Source organism: Phyllobates terribilis, unplaced genomic scaffold (genome assembly GCF_046119375.1).
Source record: "Phyllobates terribilis strain yellow unplaced genomic scaffold, ASM4611937v1 Scaffold_2__4_contigs__length_985480577, whole genome shotgun sequence".
Classification (NCBI taxonomy): Eukaryota; Metazoa; Chordata; class Amphibia; order Anura; family Dendrobatidae; genus Phyllobates; species Phyllobates terribilis.
The window spans coordinates 966,908,628-966,922,324 of NW_027362762.1; the positions used below are offsets into that span (position 1 = coordinate 966,908,628).

General features: G+C 49.9%; 1 protein-coding gene across 5 annotated transcripts in view; it reads right to left on the bottom strand.

Moving 5' to 3' along the window:
- Nucleotides 1–13,697, bottom strand: part of BOC (BOC cell adhesion associated, oncogene regulated) — a 150,543-nt gene that overhangs the window by 25,815 nt on the left and 111,031 nt on the right. For all 5 annotated transcript variants that reach the window (XM_073668660.1, XM_073668658.1, XM_073668659.1 and 2 more), the window contains exons 2-3: nucleotides 9,775–9,927; nucleotides 1,384–1,653 (exon numbers count right to left, since the gene is read on the bottom strand). In XM_073668660.1, coding sequence (XP_073524761.1) covers nucleotides 1,384–1,653; nucleotides 9,775–9,850 — 346 coding nt within the window. In that variant the 5' untranslated portion in view covers nucleotides 9,851–9,927. The remainder of the gene's footprint in view (nucleotides 1–1,383; nucleotides 1,654–9,774; nucleotides 9,928–13,697) is intronic.

Here is a 13,697-nt window from a genome sequence, read left to right on the forward strand (position 1 = left end):
TCTCTCATTAAAACTATGTCCCCCCACCCGTCCTCTGCATGCTCATTTATCAACTCTCAAGCAAAAACACTACCCCTATTCTGCTCAGGAATGTGTTTTCAGAAACTCTATCCCACTCTCCTAGCCTGGGCCAAGTCCCAAAACTCTCAGGGATTAATGACAGAAGGGGCTCTTTACCCCCCCACCTACCCCCACCCCTATGTACTTCCATCTCAAGGGGATATAGTTCTTGGTATGTTCACCTGCATACAGCATTGTTACTGATCCTGAGCTCTGGGGAAGGGTCTCACAGCTGCAATCCATGAAATTGTCAAAATTCAATCACCTTTGTCTAACCCATTCCCTGCCGGAGGGGAAAACCACAGACTGATCTGCATTCCAAGGAACTTCTGACGTCAAAACACTCTTCATGCAGGCTCTTGACCCTCTGCTTTCTTAATACGTTCCCTACATCTGTATGATTTTTAATAATGACTGAATATTAAAAGGACTGAAAGTATAAAAATGTGTCCATTAGGTCTGGCAGGTAGTGCTTTTCTGGCCTACAGGCTGAGGCTATTGGGAAACATTACTTTCGTGCATCAATGTAATGAGAATCTTTTGCTGATAGTTTCTTGTAGAATAGTCTTGATGATATGTGCAACACAAGTTCTTAGTATCATTGAATTCAGTGGTGTTCACAGGGGATGGTAATGGGAGCAAACAACATCCCTTGTACATTATTTTAGACTGTGGCCTGCACCTCTAACTGACTTAGGTGTCACTATAGATGATTATACAGAGAATTATTGGCTATACACTTCATTCTGTACACAGGGATGATTATTGGGTCAAATCTCACACAGTCATCACAAATCCCACCAATTATAAACATAGGTGCCTAGTATCCTTGCATTCAGTAGTGTCCAGGTGATGCACGATGTTCCTCACATCATGGTTAAAACGTCACCTTTTGTTCAGTGTTATAGATTACTGATTGCTCCTCTACCTCTGGCTTAGATATCATAGTTTGTGGCTATATAGAGCTTCACTGACCATGCAAGAAGTAATTTATAAAAGGGGCAGTAATGAGGTCAATCCTCACCCCTTGTTCATTATTATAGTATTGTTCGCTCCTTTATTACTGGCTTAGCGTGCCCCTGACTGTTTGTGACAATATAGAGCATTATTGGCCATAAAATAAGACAACCCAGTGGCACAGTTGTGGGCTCAGTATATATGTTTTGAGACAAAAGGGGTAAGGGGCTGTGTTTGAGCCCATTACTATCCCTAATTATATCTATGGTCGTTTCCCACTGAAAGGCAGTTAAATACAATATGAGGATTTACACTTTCACATTCCATATTACAGTCATTTATTGTATAATCGACTTTCATACTCACTAGCTAGGGTGACAATTGCTGGAACGCTGGCCATGGCTCCAGCTGGGGTACGAGCAATGCACTGATATCTCCCTGCAGTGTCATTATTCAACCCGGTGATCACCAAGGTTCCTCCTGAAACCAAAATGCCTGGGAATTCTTCAAGCTCCTCTCCATTCAACCTCCAAGATATGGTTGCACTTGCTGGTTCCACCACACAACTAAGAGTGACTGATCCACCATATTTCTGGAACGTAGACACCGGCTGGACCAGGAATTGTGGGACATGGACTGAAAAAAAAAATAGAATGTAAAAAAAATAGTGAATTAATGGTAATTACTGCGTATTAATATGCATTTTTTTTACCATTTCTACTCTTCTTGTGGCTATATCACGACACCAGTGTTAGTATATTGCAGTATTATTGGAGCATTGTATGGCATGGTCAATTGTGGTGGCTGTCATCAGAACATCTATTTCTCTGAACCTCACTCTAAACATACGCACCTACATGGACACGTGACCACTTGGTTTGGCCAGTAGGATTTCTAGTTATGGTGATATATTGGCGATATATTGAAACTGTATGACAATATTATGTGAGCACCGTATGACGATATTTTCTAGGCAGGAGAAGGCACTTTTATGGATTCACTGTGTGACAGTATTATCCGGGCATTCATTTTCGTGTGTTTTGGGGTATTTTAGAGTTGTGTGTGCACAGGTGACATTGCTGTGCACAGTCTGGCAGCATTATATGGGCACTGTATGGCACTGATACATTTCATTCTATGGAGATAATATTTAGATGCAATTCTATGGGCAGTGAATGGCAATACTGTTGGTTTCAGAAGACGCCCGGGGTCCTTTACACTCCTCCATCAGACCCCCTTTTCCTACCTATGACCCCATGAGCCGCTGGGCTATAGATAAGAGTCATCTATATGTGCACAGGGACAGATGCAATTACCACAGATTTGCCATTATCATTAATCCCGGGCATTAGTGGTACCGTCCGCATGTCACCCGCATCTAGCGCCCTCTGACCCCGTGATGTCACCGCGCGCAGACACAGCACTTTGTCCGCTGGACTCCGCTTACGATCCTCTTAAACCCACAATGTCTTCCATATGTGATGGAGACGAGTCCTGTTAGCGGCTCATGTATGACCTCTACACTATGACATCATGTCTGCTGTGTGTCAGTGACATCACGCTGCACAGAGCGCGCCCAGCAATCATCATGACTGATCTCCGGGCGACTGCTGACGCGGCTCAGATGCTCCATTCATCCGATGCAAAACAGTCAGCGGAGAAATGATTCATCTTCTTCTTGTAATGACGCACCACCTGGGCCATGTGCAAGGGATACCCAGAGCCGGATCTGGATAGGGGTAGTAGTCCTTGTGGCGGTGACCCGGTCCGTGCCCAGGGTGTCAAACTAAGTGGCAGTCTATGGCAGTAGATGTTAACTTGATTGTCGACTACGCCACCCGTTGAGTGCGGCTTTGACGCCGCCGCTGCAGAGCAGTCCGCTGAGGCCGGTGGTATATGTGCAGCAGTAATAGTATAACCCCCAACGGGAGGGGTATGGCCTCAGGGCAGCAGGTGTGGATGATGGGGGTTGTGATGATGCAGAAAGAAGATTCAGAGTCAGGAGATGCAGTTCAGGGTTTTTACTTACTGGTGTTCTTTTGGTCACTCTGGCCTTGAGTGACCACCCGAGCCGTGCTGCGTCCACCAGGTCCTGGACTCGGCTAACCCCCAGGCGATTCCGGAGCTTGGTCCTGAGCTCCTTTCTGACTCTCCCTTCCTCTGGCCGTTCCCACCAGGGATCCACTTATGTCCGGCTCCCTCGGGTCTCTTGTTGGTCAAGCCTCCTCTGGGCTCCCTGACCCTATGCTCGGTATGCCTTTCTAGTGGATTTGGTGAGGGTCGTGGCAGATCCTGCCCACAACCTCCGGTTCCTGGCTAAGGTGTGCTTTGGCCTCTGCCAGCTTGGGATCCGGTACCCTTGTTCGCCAACCCCTCACCCTTCTGTCCTTATTCTGGGATCTTAGGGTTCTTTCTTCTTTCCTCTCTGGGTCCTTCTGACTCCTCTCTCTCTCTCTCAGCAGGCTCTGTTCTGGAGCTGGGCCCAGCCGGAGCCACAGCTCCCTGTCAGCCCTCCTGGCTGAACTCCTCTGCTCTGCTCCTCAGGTTAAACTCTCACTGACTGACCCTGTTCTAAGATGGTGCCCACCTTATATACTCCCTCTATGTGTGAGCTCAGGTGACCAGCACCCAATGAGCTCCTATCTTTACCCAGACTGCTCCCTCTATCTGCCCCTACACTACTGGGATGTTCCACCCCCCTCCCACTCCAGCCAGGGACAGACGCTGTCGTACCTGCACATAAACTGGTGGGAGTACCGTCGTTCTGTCCCCCGGAAATGGGATGTATGTAGTGCATGCAGCCTACTAGCTCAGTTCCACACTCCATCCTTACCCGGGAGTGGAATACCACACCTCTGGCTTGAGGTGTAATACCCCTGTAGCAGCCGAGTCCTCAGGGTGCTACATTCCCCCCTGGTAAATCACAGCACGTCCTCGGGCTGTAAAAGAATAAAAACATCCACAAACATACAATTTTTTTTCAAAACATCATAAACATAATAAACACTATATATATCATAAAACTTTTCATATCAAACTTTTCATAGTAAACATTCTTGTTCCTCCGGCCACGGTGCAACTTGTGACCGGGTAAAGTGCAACAGTCTCTTCAAGAAAAACAGTTTCCTATAAAACCGGTAGGGGGCGCCTTAGAAAGCGCAACTATATACAAGGGAAGGTATGGCCGCTCTCAGTCCTCGGCCAGTGGGGAAAAAGGGATGGCTGCTCACAGTCCTCAGCCTGTGGGGAGATGGGACACACTGGAACAGTTCACTGGTCCCAACGGGGACTATATTTTAACTAGCAGCAGTACTTATAACAGTTCTCATACCCCGACGGGTAACTATATACAGTGCTCCTACTGTACATCAGTGGCGACGTCCTCCTGGGGGGTCCCACTCAAACTGTGTCTCCTCCAACGAGAGCGGGGTCCTCTTGACGGGCTTCGGAGCCGGAATCAGGGGCTCACACAGGGGCCTTTCCTTTTGGAGCTCAAGTTGGTAATACTCCGGTGGCCATATAAAGGGCTGCCCATCCGGGCACGTGTGCTGGGCAAATAGATCTTCACCCAGGTGTGGCGCTGTGGACGTTGAGGGCGCTGTTGTGGTGGCGGCGCCCGGGTTCACCAGGCCTTGCGACCAGGCCTGGGGCACCCTGAATGTAAAGGGCACCGTGAAGACGGCGGCGCCCGGGGTTACTTGACCTTGCGACCAGGCCGGTGACTCAGCAGAGGTAGAGGGCGCTGTTGGTACTGCGGCGCCCGGGGGTACTCGGCCTTGCGACCAGGCCGATGGCGCTTCCTGTTTGGTCGCACTCTGATTTGAGGCGCGTGACGTCACGGGGAGCGCGGCCGCGGCTTCTGTTTGAGGCCTAGTCGGGAGCGGTGACGGTGCAACGACGGGCACGGCAGGGGAAATTTCGGGCTCTGCGACGGGGAGCTGGGGCAGGCTCACGGCTTCTCGGCATGGGATATTGTCGTCCCCATTACCTGCCTTCATCTCTTCGGCTCCCTCCGCGGCGTCGTCTCCGGCCGTCGTCCCTCCTTCGCCGTCCTCAGAGGTGGACTTGCTCCTCGCTGCGGGTGGCATGCTTCGCTGGCAGGCTCCAGCCTGCAGGGCCATCTCTCGGGTCCACTCCGCCAGCGTTTCCTGCTGCACCCGGGCCATCCTTCGTGCGAGGCCCTCCAGCGCGGTCTGTGCACGCTCCCGGTCTCGGGGGAGCTGTGCCAGGATCTCCAGCAGGCCTTCTGGAGTGGCGACCTGCAACAGGCTCCTGACCACAGGGTCGGTGCTGCCTGACTCTCCCTCCATCTCCGGGTGTGTTCTCTCTGGACTCCTCTCCAGACTCCTCATCTCTGGGTGCGCTCTCTCCAGACTCCTCCAGGCTGCACCCATCTTCCCTCTTTTGTTCCGTCTCCGCCCACATTGGGGGTGGTCCTGGGGCAACTTTGTGATTGCCAGTTCCAGGGGCAGTTCCCTCACGCTGATGGACATATCAATCATCACAGTCTCTGCTGGTGGGGGCGGTTTCCACTTTTGGCGCCATTTCCGATCCTGGCCTACGATGGGAGGTGGCCTCTTGCCATCCTCTGGCACGCCCATAATGGCGTCCGCTCTGCCAAGGCGGGAAATCTTCTCAGATGGCGGGAAAAGACTGCAGATGACGGGCAAATGGCGGGAACTGATCCGAGATGGCGTCCGATGGCGGGGACCCTCTGGAATTGGCGGGAGACTTCTTTTTGAGGTAAATGTGAACTTTTCTTCAGGCACGCAGTACCCGGTTGTTGCGGGCACGTGATCCTGCCGACTACGCCAAAGTTGACGCACCCCCTGGGCCATGTGCAAGGGATACCCGGAGCCGGATCTGGATAGGGGTAGTAGTCCTTGTGGCGGTGACCCGGTCCGTGCCCAGGGTGTCAAACTAAGTGGCAGTCTATGGCAGTAGATGTTAACTTGATTGTCGACTACGCCACCCGTTGAGTGCGGCTTTGACGCCGCCGCTGCAGAGCAGTCCGCTGAGGCCGGTGGTATATGTGCAGCAGTGATGGTATAACCCCCAACGGGAGGGGTATGACCTCAGGGCAGCAGGTGTGGATGATGGGGGTTGTGATGATGCAGAAAGAAGATTCAGAGTCAGGAGATGCAGTTCAGGGTTTTTACTTACTGGTGTTCTTTTGGTCACTCTGGCCTTGAGTGACCACCCGAGCCGTGCTGCGTCCACCAGGTCCTGGACTCGGCTAACCCCCAGGCGATTCCGGAGCTTGGTCCTGAGCTCCTTTCTGACTCTCCCTTCCTCTGGCCGTTCCCACCAGGGATCCACTTATGTCCGGCTCCCTCGGGTCTCTTGTTGGTCAAGCCTCCTCTGGGCTCCCTGACCCTATGCTCGGTATGCCTTTCTAGTGGATTTGGTGAGGGTCGTGGCAGATCCTGCCCACGACCTCCGGTTCCTGGCTAAGGTGTGCTTTGGCCTCTGCCAGCTTGGGATCCGGTACCCTTGTTCGCCAACCCCTCACCCTTCTGTCCTTATTCTGGGATCTTAGGGTTCTTTCTTCTTTCCTCTCTGGGTCCTTCTGACTCCTCTCTCTCTCTCTCAGCAGGCTCTGTTCTGGAGCTGGGCCCAGCCGGAGCCACAGCTCCCTGTCAGCCCTCCTGGCTGAACTCCTCTGCTCTGCTCCTCAGGTTAAACTCTCACTGACTGACCCTGTTCTAAGATGGTGCCCACCTTATATACTCCCTCTATGTGTGAGCTCAGGTGACCAGCACCCAATGAGCTCCTAGCATTACCCAGACTGCTCCCCCTATCTGCCCCTACACTACTGGGATGTTCCACCCCCCTCCCACTCCAGCCAGGGACAGACTCGGTCGTACCTGCACATAAACTGGTGGGAGTACCGTTGTTCTGTCCCCCGGAAATGGGATGTATGTAGTGCATGCAGCCTACTAGCTCAGTTCCACACTCCATCCTTACCCGGGAGTGGAATACCACACCTCTGGGTCGAGGTGTAATACCCCTGTAGCAGCCGAGTCCTCAGGGTGCTACAGTAACATCTCGGCTTTCTGTCAGTGAATTGAACAATTCCTATTTACAAAACTTCTACAGACCAGAAACGTCTCAGTCTGGGGCCACACGGACACATATGTGGCATCCAGATGCATCGTCTGCTCTCTGACAGCTTGAAACAATGGAGCACAATGTATCAGTGCAGGGAAAAATCATAATCCTGGAGTCCAAACTGATTAGGATCATACAGACAGGATACAATAGCAACAAACTCTCAGCTGTGAGAAATACACATCTACAACTTCTCATAGCCTGGGGTGATAGATAGCTCTAGACCAGACCTGGGCAAATTGTATAGGGAGATTATATGGAGGGCTCATACTGTATATAGGAGGCAACGTGGGGGCTCATACTGTATATAGGAGGCAACGTGGGGGCTCATACTGTGTATAGGAGGCAACGTGGGGGCTCATACTGTATATAGGAGGCAACGTGGGGGCTCATACTGTATATAGGAGGCAACGTGGGGGCTCATACTGTATATAGGAGGCAACGTGGGGGCTCATACTGTATATAGGAGGCAACGTGGGGGCTCATACTGTATATAGGAGGCAACGTGGGGGCTCATACTGTGTATAGGAGGCAACGTGGGGGCTCATACTGTATATAGGAGGCAACGTGGGGGCTCATACTGTATATAGGAGGCAACGTGGGGGCTCATACTGTATATAGGAGGCAACGTGGGGGCTCATACTGTATATAGGAGGCAACGTGGGGGCTCATACTGTATATAGGAGGCTATGTGGGGGCTCATACTGTATATAGGAGGCAATGTGGGGGCTCATACTGTATATAGGAGGCAACGTGGGGGCTCATACTGTATATAGGAGGCTATGTGGGGGCTCATACTGTATATAGGAGGCAATGTGGGGGCTCATACTGTATATAGGAGGCAACGTGGGGGCTCATACTGTATATAGGAGGCAATGTGGGGGCTCATACTGTATATAGGAGGCAACGTGGGGGCTCATACTGTATATAGGAGGCAATGTGGGGGCTCATACTGTATATAGGAGGCAACGTGGGGGCTCATACTGTATATAGGAAGCTATGTGGGTGTTTATACTGTATATAGGGAGCTATGTGGGGGCTGATACTGTATATAGGAGGCTATGTGGGCCACACACTGTATATAGGAGGCTATGTGGGGCTCATACTGTATATAGGAGGCAACGTGGGGGCTCATACTGTATATAGGGAGCTATGTGGGTGATTATACTGTATATAGGGAGCTATGTGGGGGCTCATACTGTATATAGGAGGCTATGTGGGGCACATACTGTATATAGGAGGCTATGTGGGGCACATACTGTATATAGGAGGCTATGTGGAGGCTCAAACTGTATATAAGAGTCTATGTGGGGACTCATACCGCATATAGGGGGATTATATGAGGGCTCATAATGTATATAAGGAGCTATGTGGGGGCTCATACTGTATACAGGGGTAATGTGGGGGCTCATACTATATATAGTGACATTGTGGGGGCTTATACTGTATATAGGCAGCTATATGGGGGCTCATACTGTATATAGGAGACTATGTGGGGGTTCATACTGTATATAGAGGTTATGTGGGGGCTCATACTGTATGTAGGAGGCTATGTGGGGCTCATACTGTATATATGATGCTATATGGGGCTCATACTGTACTTGGGGACTATGTGGAGGCTCATACTGTATATATGAGGCAATGTGGGGGCTCATACTGTACATTGGAGGCTCATACTCTATATAGGAGGCTATGTGGGGGCTCATACTGTACATAGGAGGCTATGTGTGGGCTCATACAGTATATAGGATGGCTATGTGGGGGCTCATATATATAGGAGGCAACATGGGGGTTCATACTGTACATAGGAGGCTATGTGTGGGCTTATACAGTACATAGGGAGGCTATGTGGGGGCTCATATCGTATATAGGAGGCTATGTGGGGGGCTCATACTGTATAGGGGGCTAGGTACGGGCTCTTACTGTATATAGGGGGTATTGGTATACTTAATTATGGTCAATATTATGTGATACAATATAAAATAATAATTAATATGTTAATATTAACATTCAGCAGAATTAATTTCAGCCTATTGCTTCGGCCTCCACAACAGTCACAGTCTCTTGTGGTCCCTGGGGAAAATGAATTGCCCACCCCGAACCTGGATGCATCAGCAACACAAATCTCTCTTCTGTTCTGACAGTTTGCTACAATGTATCAGTCCAGGAGACAATTATGACCCTTGAGTCCAAACTGTTTAGGATCGAGCAGACTGGATGCCATTGTAACAAACCCTCAGCTTCGAGGTCTTTGTTTAGGACGAGATTTCAGCTCTTGATATTAACAATGAAAGTTTTTATTCACTGACAGCAAACAGATGTATCGAAAATGCTGAGAAATGTGCAGACAATGAGTATCGCAGAACTTCTCGTCATGTTATGGAGGTTCATCATCCCGTCCCCCGATCAGGAGGCTACGTGACATGTAACGCATCAGCGGCAGGCGAGACCGTCACACCTGTCCAACAACAACAGGGCGGCGCTCACCTGGGCACAAGCTGGCGCACATCCCGCTATTACTCAGCCCAGGCTTTGTGGCATCATTAATCCAGCTTATGTGCGTGCGTGTAGATTGTAAGCTCCCCGGTCCAGTATATGAATGGGAAGGGAATAGCACCATCATGTCCACTAGTGACGGAGACTTACCAGGCCGGTCCTGGCAGCAGACTGCGGAGAGGAGGCAGCAGCAGACGGCAGCGACCGCAGAGATCCGGACGATCATCCTGATTCCATATACAGCACCGAGGACCCTGGGCACATTCAGCGAGCTCCCCGACCCTGCAACTCAGCCTCGAGCACCTGCGGAGACAACAGACAGTCAGTGCACAGACAGGAGGCAGCATGGGGGGCAAGCATTACTAATGGGGTCTACATGAGGATGAACCGGGACTGTCAGGTGTAAATCTGGAAAAAGGAGGAAAACGAGATGTCCAGCTCAGCCGCCACCACAAGGGGGTAATAGAGTTCCCCATCTACAGTGATAGTATGACCGCCCTTATAGTACAGAGCTCCATAGTGTGACCGCTCTTACAGTACAGAGCTCCATAGTGTGACCGCTCTTATAGTACAGAGCTCCATAGTGTGACCGCTCTTATAGTACAGAGCTCCATAGTGTGACCGCTCTTACAGTACAGAGCTCTATAGTGTGACCGCCCTTATAGTACAGAGCTCCATAGTGTGACCGCTCTTATAGTACAGAGTTATATAGTGTGACCGCTCTTACAGTACAGAGCTCTATAGTGTGACCGCTCTTACAGTACAGAGTTCCACAGTGTGACCGCTCTTACAGTACAGAGCTCCATAGTGTGACCGCTCTTACAGTACAGAGCTCCATAGTGTGACCGCTCTTACAGTACAGAGCTCTATAGTGTGACCGCTCTTACAGTACAGAGCTCTATAGTGTGACCGCTCTTACAGTACAGAGCTCCATAGTGTGACCGCTCTTACAGTACACAGCTCTATAGTGTGACCGCTCTTACAGTACAGAGCTCCATAGTGTGACCGCTCTTACAGTACAGAGCTCCATAGTGTGACCGCTCTTACAGTACAGAGTTCCACAGTGTGACCGCTCTTACAGTACAGAGCTCCATAGTGTGACCGCTCTTATAGTACAGAGCTCCATAGTGTGACCGCTCTTATAGTACAGAGCTCCATAGTGTGACCGCTCTTACAGTACACAGCTCTATAGTGTGACCGCTCTTACAGTACAGAGCTCCATAGTGTGACCGCTCTTATAGTACAGAGCTCCATAGTGTGACCGCTCTTACAGTACAGAGTTCCACAGTGTGACCGCTCTTACAGTACAGAGCTCCATAGTGTGACCGCTCTTATAGTACAGGGCTCTATAGTGTGACCGCTCTTATAGTACAGGGCTCTATAGTGTGACCGTTCTTACAGTACAGAGCTCCATAGTGTGACCGCTCTTGCAGTACAGAGCTCTATAGTGTGACCGCTCTTACAGTACAGAGCTCTATAGTGTGACCGTTCTTACAGTACAGAGCTCCATAGTGTGACCGCTCTTACAGTACAGAGCTCCATAGTGTGACCGCTCTTATAGTACAGGGCTCTATAGTGTGACCGTTCTTACAGTACAGAGCTCCATAGTGTGACCGCTCTTACAGTACAGAGCTCTATAGTGTGACCGCTCTTACAGTACAGAGCTCTATAGTGTGACCGCTCTTACAGTACAGAGTTCCACAGTGTGACCGCTCTTACAGTACAGAGCTCCATAGTGTGACCGCTCTTATAGTACAGGGCTCTATAGTGTGACCGTTCTTCCAGTACAGAGCTCCATAGTGTGACCGCTCTTACAGTACAGAGCTCTATAGTGTGACCGCTCTTACAGTACAGAGCTCCATAGTGTGACCGCTCTTACAGTACAGAGCTCTATAGTGTGACCGCTCTTACAGTACAGAGCTCTATAGTGTGACCGCTCTTACAGTACAGAGCTCTATAGTGTGACCGCTCTTACAGTACAGAGCTCTATAGTGTGACCGCTCTTTCAGTTCAGAGCGCTATAGTGTGACCGCTCTTACAGTACAGAGCTCCATAGTGTGACCGCTCTTACAGTACAGAGCTCCATAGTGTGACCGCTCTTACAGTACACAGCTCTATAGTGTGACTGCTCTTACAGCACAGAGCTCTATATTGTGACCGCTCTTACAGTACAGAGCTCTATAGTGTGACCGCTCTTACAGTACAGAGCTCTATAGTGTGACCGCTCTTACAGTACACACCTCCACAGTGTGACCGCTCTTACAGTACAGAGCTCCATAGTGTGACCGCTCTTACAGTACAGAGCTCCATAGTGTAACCGCTCTTACAGTACAGAGCTCCATAGTGTGACCGCTCTTACAGTACAGAGCTCCATAGTGTAACCGCTCTTACAGTACAGAGCTCCATAGTGTGACCGCTCTTACAGTACAGAGCTCCATAGTGTGACCGTTCTTACAGTACAGAGCTCCATAGTGTGACCGCTCTTACAGTACAGAGCTCCATAGTGTGACCGCTCTTACAGTACAGAGCTCTATAGTGTGACCGCTCTTACAGTACAGAGCTCCATAGTGTGACCGCTCTTACAGTACAGAGCTCCACAGTGTGACCGCTCTTACAGTACAGAGCTCCATAGTGTGACCGCTCTTACAGTACAGAGCTCCATAGTGTAACCGCTCTTACAGTACAGAGCTCCATAGTGTAACCGCTCTTACAGTACAGAGCTCCATAGTGTAACCGCTCATACAGTACAGAGCTCCATAGTGTAACCGCTCTTACAGTACAGAGCTCCATAGTGTGACCGCTCTTACAGTACAGAGCTCCATAGTGTAACCGCTCATACAGTACAGAGCTCTATAGTGTGACCGCTCTTACAGTACAGAGCTCCATAGTGTGACCGCTCTTACAGTACAGAGCTCCATAGTGTGACTGCTCTTACAGGAGAGACTCCATCAATTCTGAACAGTAATAATGACAGAACATTTATCAGATGTTGCAATTTGTAACATTTCCTGACTGCAGTAACATACAATGTTTTGCAGTAATATCTATACATTATAATCATAAACAGTTAAGCCGCCAGGAAAACAATGAAGTCCGTGGTAGCTGTGCTGGGACTTGTAGTTCTCCAGGCTCATTCAGGAGCTCCGCATAGGAGGAATACACTCATCACATGATGATCACATGCAAATACATGAAGGATTATGTGTTAAGTGTCAAGCGTGTTATGGTCACATGACTGTGACAATGGCAGCACTACCGGAATCCGCAGCCTAAACACAATCACAAGTGCAAAGAAAAGTCCTACAAGACGGGAGAAATAAACACGATGGGAAAAGACGCCAAAACAAAGGAAACACATAACATTGCTGCAACATTCTAACCAAAAAAGTTCCAAAAATGTTCTGAGAGCAACTTGTGGGGGGAGATGGGGGTCTGCAAATCCCAGCAGCTACTGGAGTCCGAGCAGCTTCCCCTCCATGGAAGGGACATTCCTGGGGCAGACGAGGGGCCACCAGACTTATGTGCTGGGGATAAAGTCCTGGCCGTGCCCTCTTCATAATGAGGCAATAGCAGCTGTTTGGAAATCTTAATACTCTTCCCACCAGGTTAAAATAACAATTTCCTGTGAGTGGGGGTTTAGATGACCCCTGACCCGCAGACCCCTTCTCTTTACACCCCTCCTTCCCAGCCTCCTCCTCCTATGGCCTCAGATAGGCATGTAAATCATACCCCAGGGGGGAGTCATTAGTGGAGTGAAATTAACAAGGGCTGGAACTGTATAAAAGACAACTTCAACTCCTTCTGCTATAGGGGCTGCAGGGGAGTGAGGGGGGCTACAGGCTCACATTTCACCACTCCAGAGTGGACAGCCAGGAACATGTCCTCCTCTTCTGCTGGAGTTAACCACTTCCACGCTGCATGAAAGAGAATCACATTTAAGTTGAGGGTATATTGACGACGTTCCCATAGAAAGTAATGGGTGACTCTGATCACAAAGTCTTTCAGCAGTAAGTTGATGCCATAAGATGAAATAACATGCTGTTGTCACTTTAAAAAAATCAGATAGCACACAT